At 34.2% G+C, this 24837-nt stretch overlaps 1 protein-coding gene and 1 pseudogene across 3 annotated transcripts; one reads left to right on the forward strand and one right to left on the reverse strand.

The window, feature by feature from the left end:
- Positions 1 to 1999: 1999 nt before the first annotated feature.
- On the reverse strand, positions 2000 to 24837 carry NUDT9 (nudix hydrolase 9). Of its 3 annotated transcripts, none has more exons than XM_016161060.2 (8): positions 24359 to 24833; positions 17607 to 17846; positions 15367 to 15462; positions 13171 to 13257; positions 8166 to 8277; positions 7186 to 7332; positions 6008 to 6092; positions 2000 to 2504 (listed from the first exon to the last, which is right to left on the reverse strand). In XM_016161060.2, exons 1-8 carry the CDS (start codon positions 24463 to 24465, stop codon positions 2326 to 2328), a joined length of 1053 nt encoding a protein of 350 aa, XP_016016546.2. In that variant the 5' UTR covers positions 24466 to 24833; the 3' UTR covers positions 2000 to 2325. The 3 variants fall into 3 exon arrangements, with proteins under 3 accessions (XP_016016546.2, XP_016016547.2, XP_036083620.1); XM_016161061.2 differs by having other exon boundaries at positions 2471 to 2594; positions 24359 to 24837; XM_036227727.1 differs by lacking the exon at positions 2000 to 2504 and adding an exon at positions 2601 to 3449 and having other exon boundaries at positions 24359 to 24836.
- On the forward strand, positions 19662 to 19783 carry LOC118609140 (annotated as a pseudogene).

Raw genomic sequence — 24837 nt, forward strand, 5'->3', positions numbered from 1 at the left:
ACATTGTCTTTGGGCCAAATTATGCAATTTCAACAATACTAGCCAAATCAGATGTGGCCTTTAATTTCATGTCACGAACCATAACTATTATTACAGATAGGATGAGTACTGTTAAGTAATATATAATCTTCCAAAGTGTATACTTAAGTATATCATAAAAGCTTCATAAGTTTAGTAGGGAATACAATAGACAGAGAAGAGGTTTTGGAGCCAGGCAAACCAAGATTCAAATCCCAGCTCTGTCCTTTACTGAATAAACGTTGGGGCAACCTTTCTAGATATCATTTTCATCTGTGAAATGGGGATAATACTATGTAACTTCACAGATTGTTGTGAAGATTAGGTGAAATAATATAGATTCAACAAATGGTTATCTATTATTGCTAAGTACCTCTAAAAAACAAAAATATTCCTTGTATCTAAAATATAAGAAAAGCAAACACATAGGCAATATTACCTTCTGATGTAGGAGCAGGTATTCCTCCAGAAATTTTAATCTGGTTTTTCTCTAATTTAGATGGTGCTGGATACTTACAGTTATCAGAAGATTGTCTACTTCTATCGCCGCCTATAATTTATAGTAGCAGTTTTATCATTTTGAATACTTTGCAAATGTTCCGGTGAAAACTCCAAAATGCCACAAAGCATTTATCTACATGTCATGTGCTTTACTCATTCTTTAAATAAAATTTTAATATAACCCAATACCTTTACTAATGTCAGTTTAAACGTATGTATCGGAACTATTAAACTCAAGTAAACATCACCCTTCAGGAAATTGCTCAAATTTTCTCAAGAGCTTTTGTAAGCCATTTCAATTTTAGAGAATTCTATTCAGTGATGGAAAGAAGCAGTTTCTTCCTGCCAAAAGCAGCAATGTAATCAGACACTTTCATGCTGGGAGAAGGCCATCTTACCCCTCACTCAATGGGTATGTCATCCTTGTCAAGTACAAGTCCCTTACTATAGACCCAGAGCCAAGGATTTTATGGATTTTAGAAAACCACACATTCCAGAGGGGTTTAAAGCAGAGTTCTGAAACCAAACACTCTAATGTTTCTCAGTAAAACTGATAGTCAGGGGAAAAAAGCTTCCTGTCTTTTCAGTTCAGGTTTACCACCAAAGGAGTTTGACACTAAGTTAAAACAAACAAACAAACAAACAAACCTCTTGATTTACCTTAGCTCTATTTCTGTCCTCTAGCTACAGAGTAAGCCTAATACAAGCCTAATACCTTTTTTGAATGTCTAAAGACAATAACCATGTCGTTACCCCTTTAACACCCTTTTCTTCCAATGCCCCATCTGCAGTCCCTCCTTCAGGTTGACAGGGGTCATCATTGACTTTCCCAATGGATATCTTATACAGAATGTAATACATATTTACACTGAGACAAGGCAGTACTTGTTATTTCCCTTCTTATTCCAGGTTTCTAAGAGCACCTAGAACACCAACTCTTTCCCCTTTCCTGTGGAAATTATTATGTTAACAGTGAGCCTCAAAAACCTATTTGAATCCTTAACGTTCTCTTCCTAACAAAAAAATACTTCAACTCTCAAAGACCTCTCTTTGTCTGATTTCAACTACTTTCTGAATATCTATTTTAATTGATTTATGTCATGTATAATTAAAGTAAAATAAGTATATTTAAATTACTAATTTCCTGGTTAATTTTTTAATTCATAATTTTTGAAAATGAGAACATAAGCTCTTATTCATTTATCTTGACTTTATATCGACTAAGAGTGCTGAAATTTCCTCATAAAACTGAAGGCTCTGAAGACAAGAATACATAAGGGTTCCATATTCTAAATCAGCTTCAACAAGATCATATAAAGCAAAACATGAAGCAAATAATTAAAAAATAAATTAAATTAGACAATTGTGGCACTCCTCCTAGAGGAGCTTGATGTGGCAGGAACATCTTTCAGACCACAGAAGATAAGGGGAAACTGTAAAAAGAAGAACTGACAGACAAGAACCACATGGAAAGCAGAAGTATGGCTGACCAGAAATCTGTCTTTATTCAGATTACAATTCTTTAAAGAGCATCAAAGTTGTTTAAATTTGGTTTAAGGCATGCTTTAATAGAATACATACAAAACATGCTTGTTTATATTTCTCTTGACTAGAAAGCAAAAAATTGTGTTGCATTTCACTGTATTTACTAATTTTATTCTGATGTAAAACTTTCTAAATGAAAATCATTTTGAAAGTGGATAAAATAATTTCCAAGTCACCTACCCTTTCTAGTATGAGTTCTGTGATATTGCCTTATCAGTACATGTTCCTTTGCCGGCCTTTGTTATACATGGAGACTGTGAGCTATAACCCATGGCAGTCAGTTTCAGAGTCCTCACTCCAGTGTGCACCTCGTTTCTCTGCCACAAGTTTGATGAACTGAGAGTGACTGGCATAAAGCTTGAGTTTATCATTGATCTCCACCCACTTCACTTTGCCAGCATCATCTCCAGCTTCTAGGGTAAAGTTATCCATTATCTCACCTGGTTACCAAAGGAAAAACATCACCAAAAAAAAGTAATTAATTTGTTTATTTCTTTTGCAGCACAACTCTGTATTTTCAGGTCTTCTTACTAAAAATAAGTAAAAACATCATTGTATTAGGTGGCCAAGTGAATTAAAAACTAGAATATCCCAAATTTTCTAAATGTCCATACTTTAACCAAGTTCCTAAATTTTAAGTAAAGACATTAGTAAGAAAGCTTTTCTCTTTAAAAAAAAAAAATTATCCTACAAAAAAACAGAGTTCCTACTAAATAAACACGAAAACTTACATCAAAATAAATTCCAGAGGGATTAGTGATTTCAACTTAAAAAAAAAGAAACATAACAATTATTGGTGACTTGTTTTATAGTCTTAGGGTAAGTGTACTTTTCCGAGCATGACATCAAACTGGAAACCGTAAAAGAAAATATTTATAATTACCAAAACTTAAAAATAAGTGTTCACTATCACAACTGGGAATGTAAATGGCATATTTCTGTAGAACTTGGCAATATTTATCAAGTGCTTTTAAAAAGCAAATGCTCTCTGATGAACATTCTATCAATAAATATCAGAGTGCCTCTTACCCACCAGACTCTGTACTAGATCTGAGGAAAGAATGAACAACAATCTAGCAATCTCACTTCAAAGAATTTATCCTAAGGAAATAACAATACAAGCCTGTCCAAATTCAAGGCAACATTATTTATAACCAAAAAAAAAGTGAACATATCCAAACTTTCCATCCACAGGGTACAGGTTAAATAAATGATACGACTGCTACACAATTACACAATGGATTCCCATATAGTCATTAAAAATGAAGCAGATCTATATATACGGATGTGAAATGTCCATAATATATTTTTAAGTGACAATTAAAGTAACAAAACAGAATGTACAGTATGAATCCATTTTTTATTTTAAAAACAGTACACGAGGTCTGAAAGAAAAAGTAAAATATCAATATTGGTTATATTTGGGAAATAAAATAACTGGTGTTTTTAATTTTTCTTTACATCACCTATTTTTTAAATAACTTACTATATAAACATTTATTATCTTTATAATAGTTAGCTTTATAATAATAAAATAATAAAGCTACTTAAAAATAGAACCAACTGAATACTTTTGCACAAAGTTTTCTCAACTCCAATCTCAAATGACAGCTCTTTGTGTATCCCCACCACAACTACAACATCAAACAATCAATGACGACCAAAATTAAAAAATAAACCTGGATCTAAAAGTTAAATTAAAATATCTGATTATCTAAATAACAATGTACTCGAACAACATGTTCTTTATCAGAACTAATAATGACTGAAGTTCTTTTACTTCCCTCTTCCCTTCTGGTCACCTAATAAATTACACAAAACAAAATTCTAAAATGTTTAAAGAGGTCCAGTCTGACATGTAAAAGCTTAGAAATCATCACTACCAAGCTGACACAAAAAAATATAAACCAAATGAAAGCCAAGAACTCTGCCATCTTGAAAATTGGAGAGACAAGCAAACACAGAGAACCATAACTTAATAATAACAGAAACCCACCACCAGAGCCGGCAAGTGGTAAGACCATTTAAAAGATAATTGACTTAATTTCTAGAAACTAATCTGTGGACTAATTTTAGACATAAAATCTTCTGGAGGCCCAGTCATGGGGTGAGGGTAGGGAATGGGTCACATTTTCTTGAGTGTTACCTTCAAAAATGATACCAGGTTCTTACAGTGAATACTGGAGAAAAATCCCTACTTGCTTTCAGCAGAGAGAACTGGAAAGTAGCCATTCTGAAGAACCCCCAAAGCCTTCTGCCCTCAAGGAAAACTATTTTACTAAGGCTTAACCAACTTGAGGGAAGAGAATTGCCCAACTCTAGACTTCCTGTCTCTCCTAAGGCATGTGAGGGGAGAAGTGGAACTGCTGAGAAGCAGTCTTGATGGTCGTAGCCCAGGGACACAGACTCACTATGAGAGACCTAATCAAAGGATTCTCCTATGAGTCCCCTCCCCGACTCCTTACCATCACATCAACAGAACTCCTGTATAGTAACAGCTGGATACAACTGAAAGGACTGCATGGCTCAGACCTTATTTAAAAAGTCTCCAGGGAAACCCAAACAACAACAGAAGAGACAAAAACACGGACTGACACAAGGTCTGACACAACTATAGCAAATAATAAATAAGCATAACCTGACTCAAACATAAAACCTCACACTAAAGGTCTATTTGTCTCAGTTCCTTTTAATAGATACATCATGTCCAGGTTTCAAAAAATAATATAAGGCATACTAAAGGGCAAAAAGCACAATCTGAAGAGACAAAGCAAGTATCAGAATCAGACTCAGATATAGCAGGATTTTGGAATTATCAGACCACATATATTTTAAGTTTAAAGAGAGAATAGAAGAGTGAAAACAGTGGTTTAAACAACTCATAAACTATATAATCAACCTCTAGGGGATCAGTCATCATTTTTAACTCCAAAAATAAACTGTTCAATTTATCAGTATTTAATTCATATGCTTCTAAGTTATATTTGCATATTTCTCTCCTGATATATTTCTTCTAAGTTCTCAATATCAGAATGACCTCTGCTAATACTTCACTTAGGGTAGGTAGCTATATAGCAGTAATGGAAATGGCGTCGGGAGTTTTTCCAAGTCCAACAAGCAAAAGTAAAGAATGTAAAATTGACAGATCTTCTAGTTTCAGCCAATTTTGTAAGCGAAATAAGAGTCCAAGAAAACAAGTGATTTGCACAAGGTCCCACAGCTCAGAAAAGAGCCATGCATAGGACATTCAGTTCTCTGATATGATACCCTCATTTCATTATGCTATTGATAAAAACAAAACATTTAAAATATCATCCAACTTAGTTATATGTTTCAAGAGAAGCCATTTAATGTATAAATTAAATATCATAATAAATTTTTAAGATAATAGATTTCCCTTCTCTTTTTATAACATTTTATTTCCCCACCCCCTATAAATTATTAAATCCATAGACCAGAAAAAGCATTCATTTTAAATTCTTTCAACAGCTGGAACTTTTTTCATATTGTCTTATGTTTTAATAATGCATGCTTGTTATAAAATTATTTCAAACAATAAGACAAATATATATCCTATTTCTTTTATCCTGGCCATACTTCCTACCCAAATCTCTAATTGTTTTTGTTCTCATCTTACACAAATAGACTCATAGTATATAATTTGACAACTTTAAGGCACATAATTTTAGTCTAAAAATTCAATCTTAATTTTATATGGTACCAAAGAATGAAAGGAAATTAGTTACTGGTAATACTTTCAAGGTTCTCTTCTAAGTATTCTTTTAATATCAACAATTTTGGCTTCATATAATATAATCCTACAACCAGTAGTTGATTGGCTTAAAATGCTAAAATGATCCAAATTTAATTTTGCCCTAGTATGCTGCCTGACTTAAATTGATCTTTTAACTCAGTTAATTGAATAAACATTAAGTAAAATTACCTGTTTCATCATGGTAGTTTACAGCTTCTGTTTCCATCCATGCATTATCAGTATTTCGAGGATCATCAACATATCCCTTATATATCTATTTTTAAAGGAAGCAGACAAAAAAAAATAGCGTAGAGTCAAATAGGAATGTATAGAGCAGAAGCATTAGAATCACAAATGTAAATCTCCTGTTCCAAAGAAGTGCACATATAATTAACATAACTGTACACCTAAAAAATGGTTAAGATGGTAAATTATGTTGTTTTTTACATAATAAAAGAAATATAAGTGTCATAGAACCTTTAATGTAGCATTCCATATGCTTATTTTAAATACCTTTTGAGGCAGCTTTAAAATTCACAAAACCCTCAACACCTCAGATTCTAATATCAGAATTTTATAACAATCATATTTGGCCATATGATTTTTTTAAAGTCTCTATAATTTAAGTATTCTGTTTTCATAATTTCTGCAATTATCATTTCAGACATACAAATATAGATTTGTCTAGTTAAATAAAAGATACCTATAAATAAAGTTACCAAACACTAACATTTAAGCTATTAATACATGAAAAGATCTGGATCTAACCATCTAACACAAATGTGACCCAAAAAAATGGACAACATAGACAACAAATTAAGAAATCTTAATTCTAGGGGAAAAAATAAAAAGGCAATCCAAACAAAAGCCAACAAAAAAGAAAAAAATCTGTCCTTTTCCTTAGAATTAGTGTACATTTCCTTATAAGCTGATTTTTTAAATATTTACAAAGAGTACACAGACAAAACAGACATGAGACTTAAACGGTTATCAACCAGAAACGTTCTTAATAACATAACTTCAGATGTAAATGTCCTTTCAGAAGAGCTGAATTAATGCAAAAATTTTAAGTTTTTCTGTTGGATGGGTGAGCTCAGTGTCACATTAATTCACACCTAAAGAAAAGCTATGAGGAAAAAAATGTATTATAATAAATGATGTAACTGACCTAAAGGTGGGCTCTAAAACTTTTAATAAAAATCTATTTACAGTGAAGATGTACTACAATTTGTTTTTATGAATACATACTACAAATATACAAGTATTTCATTTTATTCAGAGAGTTATCTACCAGATTTCCAGGTGAACTTAAGTATTTTTCGCTAATCCACAGGACTAAATCCTTCCTAGGAACCATCATTTCTTACCACTAGATGTTCCTGGCTGAAGAGTTTGTGCAACTGTTCCTCTAATTTTCTCTTTTCAGCACTGGATTTCTGTAGGGAATTGAGAGCTTCCTCACCAAATTCTCTTTTCAGTGTAGCACTAATCTTCTCTCCTGGATCCACCATCCCCTAAGAGTCATATTTTTGTTTTTTTACGAAAAAAAAAAAAAAAGTCATAAGCTTTAATTCATTCAACAAATATTTACTGAGTGATACAATGGATATTTATTATTTAATCTGCCCACAATCATAATCCCCATTCTTCTCTAAACCATTTCTTTCTCGTAAAAGCAGCCTATCAGGGTATCTCATATATTTGGCCACAGTAATTGGTCCAAGGTTGGCCTATGGTTAGCTGAGCCCATCAGACTCCTTTCCTAGTATTTTTCAAACAAAAGCTAAGGAAGAAAGGCCTGCAGGAAAGAAAGAATATAGCAAGTTGATCTTAAGTTGATCTAAGTTATCTATTATGTCTAAAATTATCAGAATTCAACAACAAAAAAAAAATGCCAGAAGTCCTACCTTTGGCTTAGGGTACATACTGAGTTCTGAGATGGGATCCCACAGTAATGAGTACCTACTTTACACCAGTTGCTTTGTATGCTATCTCTAGTAATTTTATTAAATATGATTATCTTTATTGTAAAGATGAAAGTCAGAATTCCACATCACCCAGCTCAAAGTGGAAAGGCCAGAACACAAGCCTATGTATACAAAGTCCATTTTCTTTCCCAAAGGTTTCAGATTTAGACTCAGATTCTAATAGCCTTATTGTATTATCCTACACTTATTATTGACAATGACACTAAACTTCAATGATAAATGACAAAAGAATAACTAATTGAAGTGGGGAGGAATAGAGGATAAATGGAGTAGAAAAGATCTATACACAATAACCTTGCAGTAAATAAAACAACTAAAAAGAACTTAAAACATTAATTTGATTTAATTTTAATGCTTACCCCTGGGATTGCCCATTCTCCACAATCTTTTCTTTTGATTGCAACAAACTGTAAGATGTTTTTCCCAGAAATAGGGTGGGTGATTTTATTTCCCCTTCTATCCCTTTTCCACCTGTAAATAGTAATGTGAGATCATACTGATTTAGGACAAAGACCAAGGTTCTATCTCAAGCTTGAGACAAAATTATATTTTTCTTTATAACAGTACATATAAATTTACTTTAAATCAGCACCGTTTACCAAAAAAAAAAAAATTTTGTATTAGAAATATTCTATATTTAGCACTGCTACAACCCAGAACTTTCTATAAAAGATATTGTATTCTCTGTGATTAAAATTCATGATATAAACAGTTTTCATACTTTTAAATGACTATCCCCCCCCCCAAAAAAAAAAAAAAACATTTAAAAGGAGAACAGAATTTAAAAGAACAGTCAAAAAAAATTTTTTAAGTCAAAGGATCCTTTTTAAGAATTAGAGGTAGTAAAAGATCTGGTAATATTTGTTTTTAACAGTTCACTGTTGTCAGAAAAGAAGATTACATAATACAGGCTTAGCTGGTCTCAAAAGTACTGCTTCTCAATCTTTATGCCCTTTTTCTGATTTAAAAAAATCTTACTCTATCCTTAGTTTAACTTTATACTTTGAATTGAATTGAATATGTTTTTTTTTAAAAAAAAAGTATCGTGGCAATGTTAATTTCAGAATGTATTTTTTCTAATCACAGCTTTCTCTCTAAAAATGTTGATAAACTTCCCTTTACCCTTTTCCCTACCCCAATCACATTCATCTGTCCCCACCCAATTTCAAGAATTGTCTTAACACTCTCTTAGACTAAGATAAAGATTCTGAACTTTCAGTACTAAATCAAAAAGAAAGTCTATGATCTAATCACTGCTCTGCAGGAGTCTCAATGAAATAAACTGGTTCAGATATGAGCTTCCAAATTTCTTTCTACAGTGGCTGACTACTATAGAAACCCATATCTAACCCATAATTCCTCTCCTAGAAGAGCTCATAGGCTAGCAATGGAGCTAGAAATGTAAGTTAAATTGTAAGCAGAGTGACAGTCTTATAAGTACAGTAACTAGAAATGAAAGAATAATTGATAACAAGAAGACAACATCTGTTTTCAAGGATGCCAGCTGGAGGAATAACATAAACAAGAAACAATGTTGTAAAATAAAATGATGTGTTCAACATGCAGAGTTCCCAGTCTGTTTTTTTTTTTAAATCACTTGTTTATAAAATCTTCCATTGGATAAAAAATAAAATAAAATAATGTGTTCAAGAAAATGAATGTATATGTGGGGTTTGGTAATGTGAGTCATCAGTGAGTGAAAGACGGGGAATGAGGCTGGAGAAGCAGGCAAAGAATTCATCAAATTCATTTGCTTGGAGAGCCAAAGAATATTTTTAAGCAGGGTAAAGCTATAAGCAATATGTACTTTATAAAGCTCACTCCCTTTGACAGAAGTGTGGAGGTTGCTTTGGAGGGAAGCGAGACTGGAGGCAAGAAGACCGGCTAGGAGATGTTGCCATGATCCAGATACAAATGATGAGGATAGGACTGAGAGCAGACATGGTGGGAGTAAAGAAAGGATAGATTTTACTTTCTTTTATAAAGGCAAATTTATATAGCACTTATTATGTACCTGATAATGTAGTAAGTGCTTCAATGTATTTATCTATTTAAGCCTCTACACCAGCAGTCCCTAACCTTTTTGGCACCAGAGACTGATGCACCTACGAGAATCTAAAGCCTGATGATCTGAGGTGAGGTGGAGCTGAGGCAGTGATGCTAGCGCTGGGGAACAGCTGCAAATACAGATGAAGCTTCGCTTGCTCTGCTGCTGCTCACCTCCTGCCAGTTCCTAACAGGCCACAGATAGAAACAGGTCTGCAGGGGGTGGGGATCCCTGCTCTAAACAACCCTATAAAGTAGTTGTACTATTGTCATTATTTTACAAGTATGGAAAATGAGGCACAGAGAAGATAACTTGCCCAAAATTGCAAAGTGAATAAGTTGTGTAAACCAGGATTTGAACCCAGGCAATCTGGTTCCAGAATCTGTACCTTTAATCACTATACTATTTTACTTAAGCTAAACAAACAGAATGTTTACGCTAATTAGATATGAGGAATAAGAAGACAAATGATGGCTCTGGTCACTTAGAAACATTTACTGACACCTACGACACATCACATGTTAAGGAACTGGGAAAACAAAGATTAACACAGACTCTTGGCTGTTTCGCCAGCCAGCCAGTCATGGTCAGAGCACAGGAAAGAGAAGCAGAATAGAGAGATGCTGCCGGGCAAAAAGGCAGGATCGGACAGATGTGAACAACTTGCATATTATGTTTACATTCTAATTTTTTTCCCGAAGGGATTCATTTAAGGATATTAAGCAGAATAGTTTCTTATGTTCTTTTATTACTACCAAGTTATCGAATTTAAAACAAAATTTCTTTGACTACAACAAAAAGAAATAATAGTCCTATATACTATTGATATTCCCTTTCCACTTCTTGATGGACCATACTTTCCTGTCTTTCGCCAAAACTGGAAAGAAAATGATATTCCCATTAACTTTTTAACCTGAGTTTATTCACAATAATATATTAACACTTACCATCTCATTTTGACTTTAAAGGACCGAAAGGAACTTTAGTACATAGGAAATTACTATAAGAGGCACCTGGAAATCTAAAAATTTAACACATGCTCTGGAAAGTCTGAACAAGAACATTTGTGAAATTCTGCACTGTATGATACTGCTCTAAATCATATAGTACATGAATGAAAAGGGGATGGAATCTTTGCTTTAAAAGTGTCTAGGAGAATTTACTCATTAGTGAAATACTTATATAAAAGAGAAAGAACAATATTAACAGCCAAATACCCCCGATTCAAATTTCAGATCTATGAGATCCAGGCAAGTGACTTAACCTCCGTGAGTATCCATTCAGGTCTATAAACTAGATGTTAATACCTACTTTGAAGACTTTTGTGAGAAACAAATGGAAAAACTAATAATAGCACCTAGAGGAATACCTGGATAGAGCGATATGTTTAACAATTTATTGTCTTGTTGATTCTTCAACATCTTCCATTCTTCTCTCCCTTCCTTTTCTACAACCATTCATCTACTTAAAGGAACTCATCAGTTAATAAGAACAACAGCTAGACTCTACCACTTGTGGGTTCTTTTATAGCCTTGGACCATTTCTTAACCCTCAGTTCTCTCATCTGTATAATAACAGAGTTATGCTCAAAAAGTCTATCATTTCAAAACAACATGACAATCATCATGTTTACTCATTGCTATTATTTGGTCCACCACAGATAAAAATAAGCTAATTAGAAGCTAACTTTTAAGTCTCTGACTTCCCTTTGCTGCTTCTTGACCAACCCTTACTAGCATTCCTGCTTCACACATTTCACATCTTCTTGTTTTTAGCCAGCCTCACCAAAAACGGAAAAAACTAATACTGCCATTAATACTTATTTACATTATTTTACTTACACCAATAAGAATATATTAGCTTTTGCCATCTCATTTAAACCACAAAGTTTCTAAAGGAATTTAAGTTGGATAGATAGGCATGTTGGTAGGTAGATAGGTAGGTAGATGGGTGAGTAGGGAGGGGGGTGGGGGATGAATGTATGGATGGATGGAAGATGGGATGGGTGCATGGATAGATGTGTGTGATGGGTAAGGATCTCTTTTGGCAGAACTAAAAGGGCAAGTAAGAATAAGATGGCATGAGTATTTGTACCTCTTAAGGTAACTTGAAAATAAGGAAAATAAGCTGCTTTTTTAGACTTAAACTATGAAATCATTATTATATCTCAGGTCAGAGAAAAATACAGTCTCCTGAAAAAACAAAAGGCCCTTAAAATATCAAAACTAAAAAAAGAGAGAATATCTGCATTAAATATTAGCATTATTTAAAGAAGAAAATTGACAACTACATGTGAAGAGGGAGTTGGTCAGTGAAGAAATTCTAAAAATGAAAAAAATTAAAAGGATGACAGAGGTGACAGAAAAATCCAAGTATGTTGGAAAGATGGTTCCTATGGATATTTATGCTAAGTAAATCTAAATATTAGATTCACCTACCTTTTTCATTCTGATGCATGTTAACCAAGGAACCTTCAGAATATGATTTGGCTTACCAGATAGATCTGCCTCAGGGAAAGAGTGGCTTTCCCCTGTTCTGAAACCTTCAATGGCTCCAGGTCACACTTAACTTTGGCATTTAACATTCTCCACAACAGAATCATATAAAAATTAATTAAGTTTATCACCCACTATTCTCCTGTAAGAATCTTTTTTTCCAAACAAGCTCGTTTTTTTATTGTCCCTCACTACTCAAATAGATATTAATACAAGTCTTTTTCTGAGGGCTCCTCCCATCCCCGATCCAAGCTTCACGTTCAGCTCCAATCTACCTCCTTCATAACGCTGTTTTGGGTGCTCTGGTTTACCATCATCATGCCCCATATCCAATCTTCTAATTTTCTAAAGCATCCTATATCACCCATGTTACTTTGACATGTTTTCTTATTCCATATCTATCTTGCAAATTTTGCCATAGCTCTTCAATGAAAGGGAGCTGAAACTACTTTTTTATATCTTCCAAAGCACCTACTCAATTCTGACAACAAACAGATGCTCAATAAATATCTGGTGAATTAATTGTTTAGATAATGCCTAACCTACTCATACAACATAAAACCACAGCTTTACACTTATATAACATCACTATAATTTTACATATAGTCCCTTTAACACAGATTTCGTGTGTATGCATATGTATATACACATGTGTGTGTACAAATACAATATGTACAGAAACACGTATATACATACAAATACACATATATACATAGTTTTTTCTATATGTATGTATGCAAACATACCTATAACGCATGTTTGCAGTCTGTAGTTTTCCAATTACTTAGCACTTTGCTACTGAAATGTTGTTTTCTTTCTTACCTGGTTATGATGGGATCTGCAGCATGATTTGGGCCCCATCGCCCCAAAAGCCCTCGGCCAACCAGTCCTGTCCGTCCTGCAGGATTTCTGGAAAAAAAATCAACTGAACAGGTTTATCTTTTTTAACCAACTTGATATGGCCCAATAAAAGGTAGTAAGAACAATAAGAGGAAAATCATCTCTCCACACAAATTCAGTAGCACCATCATATATCTAGCACTGAAAACACGTATTTCCTTTTACTGTTATTTAATTTCAGTTTTCACATATACTCTTAAATTCAAACTAGAACCTGACTAGACTCTTAAATCTTGGAGGATGAAATACTCTGCACCTAACCATCATCTATCTCTACAACAGTGACAATTTATTCAGGATACCCGCATTCCTCTTCACTTTCTCATCATCCTCTTTTTCTATTTCACTTTCTTACAACCTCTCCTGTTAACACATTTTTTGTTACGTTTTAAAGTCCATTTTTTCCTCAGTGGGTTCTTAATTTTTATTCTCAGTAATATATATTATGTATCATATAATAAGGTAGTAGTATTATTTAATATTTCAAGATTTCAAGTATTTCGAGTATTCCATTTTCAAAGAAAACAATTTTATGAAAGTTCCAATGTCACCTCAATATTAAAATGTCTGTCAGATAAACATAGCAGCACTCATGCCTGAGTAATTTTCTTCCAATCAATAGACCTTAAATGTTCAACTTTCATCACTACATACCAGTAATATGCCCTAAACTGCAATCTTACCTATTTAATATTATATCTTTTTCGTCCCAGTATGTAAAAGTAAATAACTTCCCAAAATTTCTCTTTCAGCATCTCCTTTTTTTCTGGTCTTCGCCCCATGACTGTTATTAAAGTTAAATAGATTTTTATACTGTTTTGTACTAGACTCAAATATTTCAGCAAGACTTTCAGATAAAAACAGAAAGATAAGACGTGGCACCTGGCCAGGTGACAATACTACTTTTCAAATTCACAGGGGTAGGGGCAGTGTGGCGATTAAGTATGTTTTATTCCATGCAACCATACACTCTGAACACAAATGATCAAATAAAATAATTAAGAGAGAGAATGCTGGTTTTAGAGGTAACTAAGTCTGTGACTTATAAACTAGAAGTTTTGGAGAAGATGTATAGCCTAAGAAGCAGAAAAAGAGAAATGAAAGAAAGATATAAAGAAAAGCAGAGATGAGACAGAGAGGCAGTTCTAACAGATTTCCAATTTCACCCTTTCATAAAGTTAGTTGAATTTTCTGCTTTTTTTTAGGTTTCTTGAGATGAACCTAGAGCCCTAGAGTAAGTCTCACTTTTTGCTTAGGAAAGCTAGGGTTGGTTTCTACTAGTCCAAGAGTCTGGATTAAAACAACATGCTATCTTGCCCTTGCTGCCTATGCTTTTATATGTGTACATAGCTTTTAATATATGTTACCCAAAAAAGAACCTAAGGAATAGGTCAAACGTAAAGAGAGTTTGACAGAAGATTCAATAACACGGAAAGGCAAATAAGTTATAACCAAAGAAAGGATTTTGCAAAGGTACAGGACTCTGCAAACGTGAAGGAACAGGTTGCAGTAAGAGGAACTAAGAACACAAACTGCAACATTTTTACAAGGTAAAAACCATAATTACAAATCTGTGATCCTTCCTTTGTTTTATCTGGGTCATGCTAATTTTTATATTTCTTCCAAACTTTCATAATGGCTTCTTAAGGAAAATGAAAATTTTTGAGTTGTGTAGAAAAGTAATTTTTAAAACTACAGAAAAATTCTTGATGTTAAATTATTGGCCTATTTTTATTTTACTCTTATGTGTTTGGATAAACTCTTACTTTAAGGCATTATCCTATTTAATAAATAACTACTGAATATACCACTTTGAATCTTTTCTCTGTTAACATAGTCAATTAATTAGTTCTGCCTTCAAGGCTGAGTTACAAAAAGATGCATTCAAATCCTGCCTCTGCCACTCACTCACTACATTCAAATTGCTTACATTTTCTCCTTATCTGTAAATTAAACCAGAAAAATCCAGCCACAGAGTTTTTGTGATGATTTAATTAGATCATACATATAAACTCTTTTGTACAATGTCTAGCACACACAAGCACACAATAAATGTTAATTATATTTCCTACCTTTTGAAGACACATTATTATAAGATGTTCCATTCTCAGTACCTACCTAGGTCTTCCATTTTCAATCTCATACAGGCCATTCTGGCTCTTTCTCTCAATGGGCCCATCTTTTTCATTAAACTTGGGAGAAAAGTTACTTTCACTGTAATGAGAATACCAATGCAAAGTAAGAAATAATGGTCCAATACTACCAACAACTTAACCAAACTTTACAATGTAAGAATGTGTATCATAACCCTCTGGGAAGGACTAAGGGCAGAAGAACTGGACTTTATTTCCACATGCTACAAGTCTATAATTACTATTAGCCAGATGGAATGGCCTGTGGGCAAAATATGGCAATTATTTGTTGCCACGTAATTCAAAAAATAAGATTCCTTCTGATATCTTGATGTTTCTACTATCGCAAAGTAATTTTAATTTCTTCAAATGTATGCTAATATTTTTATCAAAGTAAATCCACAAAACAGAAAATTCACCCCATAAACTTCATAATAAATATAATGTAGATTTAAAACAGATATAATATGCTGGAAATGTTCTGGATCTTAATCTGGGTAGTAGTTACAGAGCTATATAAAGATAAAATTTAAGGAGCTATACCTGCACACTTAAGAAATGTATACTTCACTACATTTATATCATATCTCAAAATAAATATTTTAAGAACAGACATAAATAAACTACTTTCCTCACCATTATCAAATCACTGACATAATTGCACTGTCAGTGAATAAAGACTCGTATAGCACTGGACAGTTCGCGGGCAATTATGACATAAGTTTCACTTTTCTTTTTTTGCTTTAATTCCAATAAGTGAGCATAGAAATATTTGTGTTCTGTTTTGGGAATAATTTCTAATTTGAATGATCCACACATTTTCTCAAGACTTCTAACCAATTTTCCATCTAACACACAAATAAAAATAATTAAATGGTAAAAGTCATTAAATTATAAAACCAGCATTACGATGCTCTTGGGATTGGGATTCTAGAAATTCATTAAAAAACAAAAAGCATGAACCTAATTATAATTATAGCATAATGTTAGTAATAAAGCTTGATTTAGGTAGTGATATAAATCCAACTCCTAAAAAATTTGATGAAAAATAAAAAAAATGTATTTAATCTTCCTCTGTTCACACTACATAGCATCCTTGTCAATGTCATTTAAATTGTGCATAATGTCTATGCACAATGTATGTATGAATATGTACATCCTCTACAACAGGGAAAATATGTACATCCTCTAAAACAAGGAACTTATTTAAAGCTAATAATTTCTCCACAGGTTAGCTTCATGATTAATTAATAATCCAAGTACTATCGCAAGCTGCAAACACATCTTTGGATAAAATAAGGAACTGTGGGTCAAAAATCAAATGACAGCAAAAAGTTTATGGTAAAGTTTAACAACCTAATGCACTAATACTGGATCTATCGAACTAGCAAATTTTTTTACTTAATTAAATAATGTCTTAAAAAGACTATGATTTACAATAAGTTAACCCATTAAACTAAACTTATTAAACAACCTTAAAACTAGGCAATTTAGCATAGTAGTTAAGAACATAAATTCTGGATTTAGAGTTCAAGTTCAAGCTATACCATGTGCAAAGGACAAACTTTCTGTGCTTCCATTTGTCTGTGTGTATCTGTACAAAGTAGAGATAACAACTCTGTTTGCCTTCCAGAATAGTTATAAGAATAAAACAAAATAATGCTTATAAAACATTCATTACAGTGCCTAATTCGTAATACACTTTAAAAATTCTACCACTGTATTAAAAAGAATATAAATATAAAATGTGAATCAATGTAACACTTCATTTTTGGCTTCGGTTTTTTGTTTTCCACTTTCTCTCCTTTATCCCTTTTCTAGTTTTCACACTGGTCTAATTTTATCATCATCCTATTTTTAGTAATCTGAAAAAAATTTCTGAAAACTATTTTCGCTACTTCAAATACAAGTCTAGATACCTATGAAAATAACCCAGACAAAACAAATGAAAATAGATGCCATCACTTGTCATTTCATAAAACAAAAATCTCTGTTGCAAAATAGATTTACCAATTTGGAATGATCATCATAAAACCCTAAAAAGAATAAACAAACATGGACTGCCTAGCTTTGGCAAGAATTCAAGCAAATATGGAAAATGAGTTATAGCAAAGGAAGTACCAGATAAAAATAATTTTTTAGCTGTTGAAATGATAATTTACAAACACAATCATTACCGTCTCTAAAAGTCTTTTATGTCCAGCTAATCCCAGCTCATTTGCTCACCTGATCTGAGGATCTGCCCACTTGGGTCCAGCCAAGACAGAGACTGCAGTGTATTCCACAGGATTATAGTCTTGCCACTCAACAAGCCAGTCTACTTTCTCATTAGGAACCTGGCTGCGTTGAACTTTTGAACCTGGGTAAGGAGATGTCCGAGCCTTGCTGTAGGATTTCTCTTTTGCACCATTAGAAGCAGACATGATGTTGGAGTTAAGATGAAACTCACAGGATGAAAATGAGTTTCTGAGAGGGAAAAAAAAGAAACACGTATTACATAAACACCAAAAAAAAAAATTTTTAAGAATCTAATTCAAAAACCAAAAAACATGCTTTTCGGCTTCAAAAACTTAAAAATCAGAAATTCAAATGTGATGCATATTAGTATAAAGGTTCAAGATCTATGAATTATTTTCAAATATGAAAATTTTGAAAATATTGCTAAATCTTATTAATTGGAACCTACATTGAATTAAGTTGATAAAAAGGGACAGAAGTTTACTTTGATTAGAATAAAAGTTGAGAAGAGAAGTTTGTTATGGAAATTCAACTATAAAAACAAATGTGAAAGAAGACTGTTTAAGTCTACATTAAGGAATACATTTTAAAGTATAGTCTAAAGTATAATACACATGTGTAAAATATACGGCAAAAACGGCACAAAGGAGAATAACTGGAAAATGGAAATTAATGTTATAAAGTTCATACATTGTATGTGAAGCAATGCAACATTACTTAAAATCAGGCTGTAATAAATATGCAAATTGTAAACTTCAGAGTAAAATTAAGAGGCATAAAACTAAGTGGATAACATATATATTAAAAAAATTGAATTAACCTTTATTTCACAGCATACACAAAAACTTTTCATGTCTCCATCTGCCTAAAAACTTACCGTCATTCTTTAAGATTAAAACTCCTAATGAACCTAAATTAGGACATCTAAAGTGGAAAAGGGAATTCTGAAAACATAGTAAACTGATGACAGCTCCCTTCCTCTGCTCTTACAATACCAATTTTCCCCTCTTGAGACAGACAGTTAATAGGACAAACATCAACTTGATGAGATGGTGAAATAAGTCAACATCATGTGCCTCCTGATATTATATACTGAGAAGTACACAGTGATCTTTTCTGAGGTATTCCTTACAAAAAATTTGCCCAGAGATGAGACATAAGGAACTACAGGACAGAACTAGGTTAAAGGGCATCCTACAGAATAAAGATCTCTATTCTTTAAATTGTTAAGGTCACGAAAGATAAAGTCAGGGAACTCTTGCAGATAGATGGACACTTAAGAGACATGAAAACTAAGTGCAATCAATGATGCTGGACTGGTTCCTGAATAATAAAGGAAAAAAATTGCTGGACACATGGTGAAATGTGAATGGGGCTATATAAATAATTTTAGAAGGTAAGACAAAAATCTTCCTACTTCCAACAAAGAAAAGCTTAGGACCATATGATTTCACTGGTAAATTCTATTAAATGATTAAAGATGAGTTAACAATAGTCTTCCTCAAACTCTTCTCAAATATGAAACTGGAGAGAATACTTCCAAATTCTTCCTATGAGGCCATCATTACCTTGATATCAAAGCTAGACAAAGACACTGCTAGAAAACTACAGACCAGTATCTCCGATGAATATCGAAGCAAAAATCCTCAATAGCAAACAGAACTCAACAGCACATTAAAAAGATTATACCCCATGACTAAATGGGATTTATTCTTGGAATGCAAGGATGGTTTAACACATAAAAATCAATCAGTGTAACACCCCGTTTAAACAGAATGAATGAAAAAAACACATGATCATCTCAATGTACGCAGAAAAAGTCTTTGTCAAAACTCAACATCCTTTCATGAAAAACAAATCCAAAAAACTAGGAAGAGTAGGAAACTACCTCAACATAATACGGGTCATATGTTTGATGGTGAAAGACTGAAAGCTTTTCCCTAAGATCAGGAACGAGGGATTCCAAATAGCCAAAACAATCTTGAAAAAGAAAAACAAAGTTGGAGGTCTCACTCCTCTTGATTTAAAATTTAATACAAAGCTGTCTACGGTCATGCTACCGTAAACAAGCCCGAGCCCATCTGATGATCTCAGAAGCTAAGCAGGGTCGGGCCTGGTTAGTACTTGGATGGGAGACCACCTAGGAAGATCAGGTGCTGTAAGCATAAAAAACTAAAAATAAAAATTAAAAATAAAGGATTGCAAGCTGACAAGGTCCTTGCAATCTATGAGGTCAACTAAGGGTTGCTTCGCCTAAATGAATGAATGAATGAATAAAATTTACTATAAATCTACGGGAATCATAAGTGTAATACAGACATATAGATCAACAGGATAGACCAGAAAGCCCAGGTATAAACCCTCTTCACACATATATCAAATGATTTTCAACAAGGGTGTCAAGATCAACAGGGAAGGACAGTTTTCAACAAATGGTGTTGGGAAAATTAGATATCTACATGCAAATGGTTGAAGATGGACCCTGACTTTACAGCATATACAAACATTAACTCAAAGTGGATCACAGACCCAAACAAAAGACCTAAAACTATAAAACTCCTAGAAGAAAACATATGCAGTAAGCTCCTTGACCTCTGTCTTGGAGATGACTTTTTGAATTTGACACCAAAAAAAGCAAAGGCAACAAAAGCAAGCATAACCAAGTGAGACTACGTCATCAAACTAAAAAGCTACTGCGCAGCAAAGGAAACCAGCACCAAAATGAAAAGGCAACCTACTGAAAGGAAAAAATAATTTGTAAATCATATATATAAGGGGTTAATATCCAAAATATATAAAGAACTCATACAATTCAATAGCAAAAAAAAAAAAAATCAACCGGATTTAAAAATAGGCATTGAGGAAAGAAAAAGAGGGAAGAAAGGGAAGGAGATGAAAAAAGAGTACAGGAGGAGGGGAATAAAGGGAAAGGGGGAGCAAAAGGAAAGGGGGGAAGTAAAGAGGAGGGTAGTAAGAAAGGGGGTTGGAAGAAGGAATAAGAAAGGATAAGAAACAGAAAAAAAAGAAAGGAGAAAAGCAAGCAAGCAAAAAAAGAGAGAGAGAGAGAAACCTATCCAAACCTATCCATGTATCCATTTTGGTCAATTTAAGTAATTACAATTGCACGGAAAGCAATTTCTTTTTCAAAATTTCTTTTATTAAAGTTCCCACCACACTCCTCACTTCTTTGTACTTTTGCCATGCTGCTGTCAGCGCCTAAAAACTCTCACATTCCCTCCCGTACAGGAAGCTACATGCTCTTCTACCTGCAACTGCTTTACTTTCTCCTCTACCTACCCACCTAGAAGAAACAAAGTTCCTCTGTTATACAGTATCAGAGATCCATTATACATTTCATTGAATACCACAATTGTGATTTTACATTAGGGTGCCACCTCACTGTAAGCAAACACAGAACAGGAAGCATGTCTGTTGTAGCTCAATGTTATATCCTGTGTCTGGCATAATGAATGCCTGGCGAATCATAGATACAAAAGGTCCTTCTTCATTATCTGAAAAAAAAAGGCCACTTAAGAAGAGACAAAAATTTCATTGTAATTAGCAAAAAGGAGTTTGATTGGAGCTTCACCTTTAAAAATGAAATTTGAAATTATGAAACTAAATTTTACATTAAATGAGTTAGCTTATATCTATAAATATAATATGTAAATCTACATATATATACTAAGAACAAATAATTAATCAAATATTTTACTTTCAACAAAATCGTAGAACTGCTATTACAGCAATCCTCACTTTTCACCTTCATAAATCATAAGGGATAATTTTGGCAAAAATATTAGAAGGCTTCATCAAAATTTCCCCAAGACCTCCCTTAACTCTTCGATACTCAAATCATTCTTGCTTGAAACATTACCCTTTCTTGGCCTTGTCAACTTTAAAAAAAAAAAAAAAAGACGAGCACTATGCCTTTTATTTTCCATGTACCTATCCCTGTGTGAATTGAAGAAAGCAGCCAAGGTTCCCTCCTGCCTTTTTACTTTAACAGACTTTAATTTTTAGAGTAGTTGTTAAGTTCACAGCCAAACTGAGTGAAAAGTTCAGAGAGTTCCTATATACCCCCAGCACCACTCTCATACACACACAGCCTCCCCAGTTATCAACATGCCCCACAGGAGGGGTACATTTGTTTCAACAGATGCACCTACACTGACTCATCTTTATCACAACAAAGTCCAAAGTTTACATTAGGATTCCCTCTTGGTGTTATACATTCTATTGGTTTTGACAAATGTATAATGACATGTATCAGCTATTATAATATCATACAGAGTAGTTTTCACTCTCCCCCCAAAAATCCTCTAAGCTCCACCAGTTTATCCCTATCTATCCCCTGATCCCACCACCCTCTGACAGCAGTGGATATTTTTATTGTCTTTATCATTTTGCCTTTTCCAGAATGTCACATTGTTGGAATCATACAATATGTAGCCTTTCATATTGGTTACTTTCAATAAATAATATGCATCTAAGTTTCCTCACTGTCTTTTCATAGCTTAATAGTTCATTTCTTTCTAAAGCTAAATGACAGTCCATTTTTTAGATGTACCAGTTTATTTATCCATATACCTACTAAAGGACAACTTGCTTGCTTCTAAGTTTTGGCAATTACGAATAAAGCAGCTATAAAAGTCAGTGTGCAAGTTTTGGGGTGGAAATTAAGTTTTTAACTTATTTGGGTAAATATCAGAGAGCGAGATTACTGGATCATACCATAAGTTTTGTGAGAAACTGCCAAACTATCTTTTCTTCAATTCTTAACTTGTTTAATTTTTTCCTGTTCTTGTCTATAACTTTATGTGCAATTCATCCCCTTTCGTCCTAAAGACTTTTGAACAACTGCTCTTTCATTTTGCACTCAGTTTGAATCTGTGCAGTACTGTCAAACACCCAACAATCCGGAAAGGCCGACCAATAAAAAAAGTTAATATCCTCAGAGGCTATTCACAAGTGTGACATGGGAAAATAATATTTGACATGTGACTATTTTATTAAGTGATGGAGTCCTCATTTTCACGTTATGATTTTTGCTTGCCTAAGCTGCCATAGCTTTGGAAATCCAAATATATATTCACACACAAACACACACACACATATACATACATACATATTCACAGGAATAAAATATACACCATTCTCCACACATTGCTGATAGATCCCACTGTAAAATTTGGAAACACTGACTACATCTTTATATATATCATTTTTTTCTAGAAAATATGCATTTACAACTTTCTAGTTAAGTCACAAAACTGCAAAACTGTGACTTTCTGGATTTGTCCAAATTATTAAAGTGCAGTAAAATTCTTGATGATAAATTTCTTTTGTCTCTTCCAGAATGCCTTGCAATATAAGATACCAAATACTCAACACATACTTGTTGGCCTAATGTTTGGCATCTTCTTCCAAGCCAGTAGGCAATCACTAGTTTTGGATACACCTTGCTTTGCCTAGGGCTCCCAGCATTATAAAAATTAAGAATAACTGTCAAGAAATTTCACATTGCTTTAGTGGCATTTATCAAAAATAGCATTAGTGACTTTCAGAGAGCACAGATGTTTATTCCTTCCCTCCCCAAATCCCACTGAAGAGGTTAAGATATAGGCAACGAAATCCACAGTCAGGGAGAGAAAAAGGCTCCATCAGTGAATGAGAGATTTTAACCAATTTGAGACAGAAAGTAGGTAGAATCACATTGACCTACAAAGTAGAGAAAATTATATTTGAGAATATGAACAAAAAGGTGAGGAAGAGATGTCATTCCTACAGGAGGACCCTGAGAAGTTTCAAGCTTGAAATAATCGGGCCCGGATGTCATGAGTGGGCAGTAGGGCAGTAATCATGAAAATCAGTCCTCCTCCCCTCCCCCAAACAAAAAGTCAGAAATAGGTATGTTTGCGGCCCCAAGATAAAACCAAAAGTTAAAGAAAATAAGGACTAGGACCTCTACTGTGAATACTGGTATTAGCGAACACAGCAGAAACTTAGGCTTTATATCACTACAATTCACACTGAGGAAATAAAGTTCAAGCCGCCATGCTCAGCAAAGAAGCTGCTCCACTAGTGTAACGCCTGGGACAAAGGGGTACCGGTTCCCAGCCTTTTCACCTGCTACTATCTGCTCACACACACTCAACTGAAATCTTCAAGTCTAGGCGCCCTGGTACATGGAGCCAATGTTTTATCAGTCTTTCCATTTGGAGAAAACCATGCCTATGAACTACCTTAATTAAAATATAAATGGATAACTGGTGTCTACCAGTATGTTTGAGAAAAAAAAAGAAAAAAAGAAAGAAAAAAGACCAAAAACTAACAGAACCATTGATCCAAAACAGATAATTCAGGAGATAAAAGATAATTTTTATTCTAATTATCATTTTTATAGATTCAGATTTTTTGTATCCAAAAAATCTTTAATAACTCTAATAATAATGTTGTAAGTATTAACCAGGGGAAAAAAAAGTGCTACTTAAACTCTCTAAGGACAATAATGTTGGTGAAGGATGGGCAAATTTCAGTATCAGATATCAAGAAAGGTCTCTATCACGAGTTTTCCTCAAAAGGCAGATAAACCACTTTGAGCCTATTTGAAAACGTTTACGTATATGGCAATACAAATCCTGGACACAAGCAAAGCCTACAGAATCCGCTGGCCCAGAAGCAGGTTCCCTACGCAACCTACGGTCTCGGGAGCAGCTAGCACTAGGAGAGGGGAGTACCTGCACTCCGGGATGTTGCGACAGCCCGAGGACTTAACAGTGACAGAAGCCAATGCCACAGAAAGAGACACCGTGGCTAAAGTCCTCCTCAGGATGCGTTCGGCCATCAGCGCCCCATGGGCGGATTCACGCAGCGAGGTCTCTCTCAGCTCGGGCGGAAGCTTCCGCCCGCCCCACAGCCCCGGGTCCCGGGTATTTGGTGGGCACAAGGACCGGGCCGCCCTCCCGTTTCCGGCTAGGGCTATCCCATAAACACACAGGGACCAGGAGGCCTCCCAAAATAACAGTCCGGCTGCTTCCCCAGTCCAACTCTTTCCTAAGTGCGACAAAGCCAACCAGATCCACGGGGGACACCAACGCTCGCTGCCTCAGCTGCCGGGGAACAGCGACCCGGGCCCGCTGACGTCCCTGAGGCGTGACCGGCGCTTTACGGCCGCACCGCAAAGCAAAGACTTTACAGAGCGCCTGCCGTCCGTGAC

Source organism: Rousettus aegyptiacus, unplaced genomic scaffold, assembly GCF_014176215.1.
Source record: "Rousettus aegyptiacus isolate mRouAeg1 unplaced genomic scaffold, mRouAeg1.p scaffold_m13_p_10, whole genome shotgun sequence".
Lineage (NCBI taxonomy): Eukaryota > Metazoa > Chordata > Mammalia > Chiroptera > Pteropodidae > Rousettus > Rousettus aegyptiacus.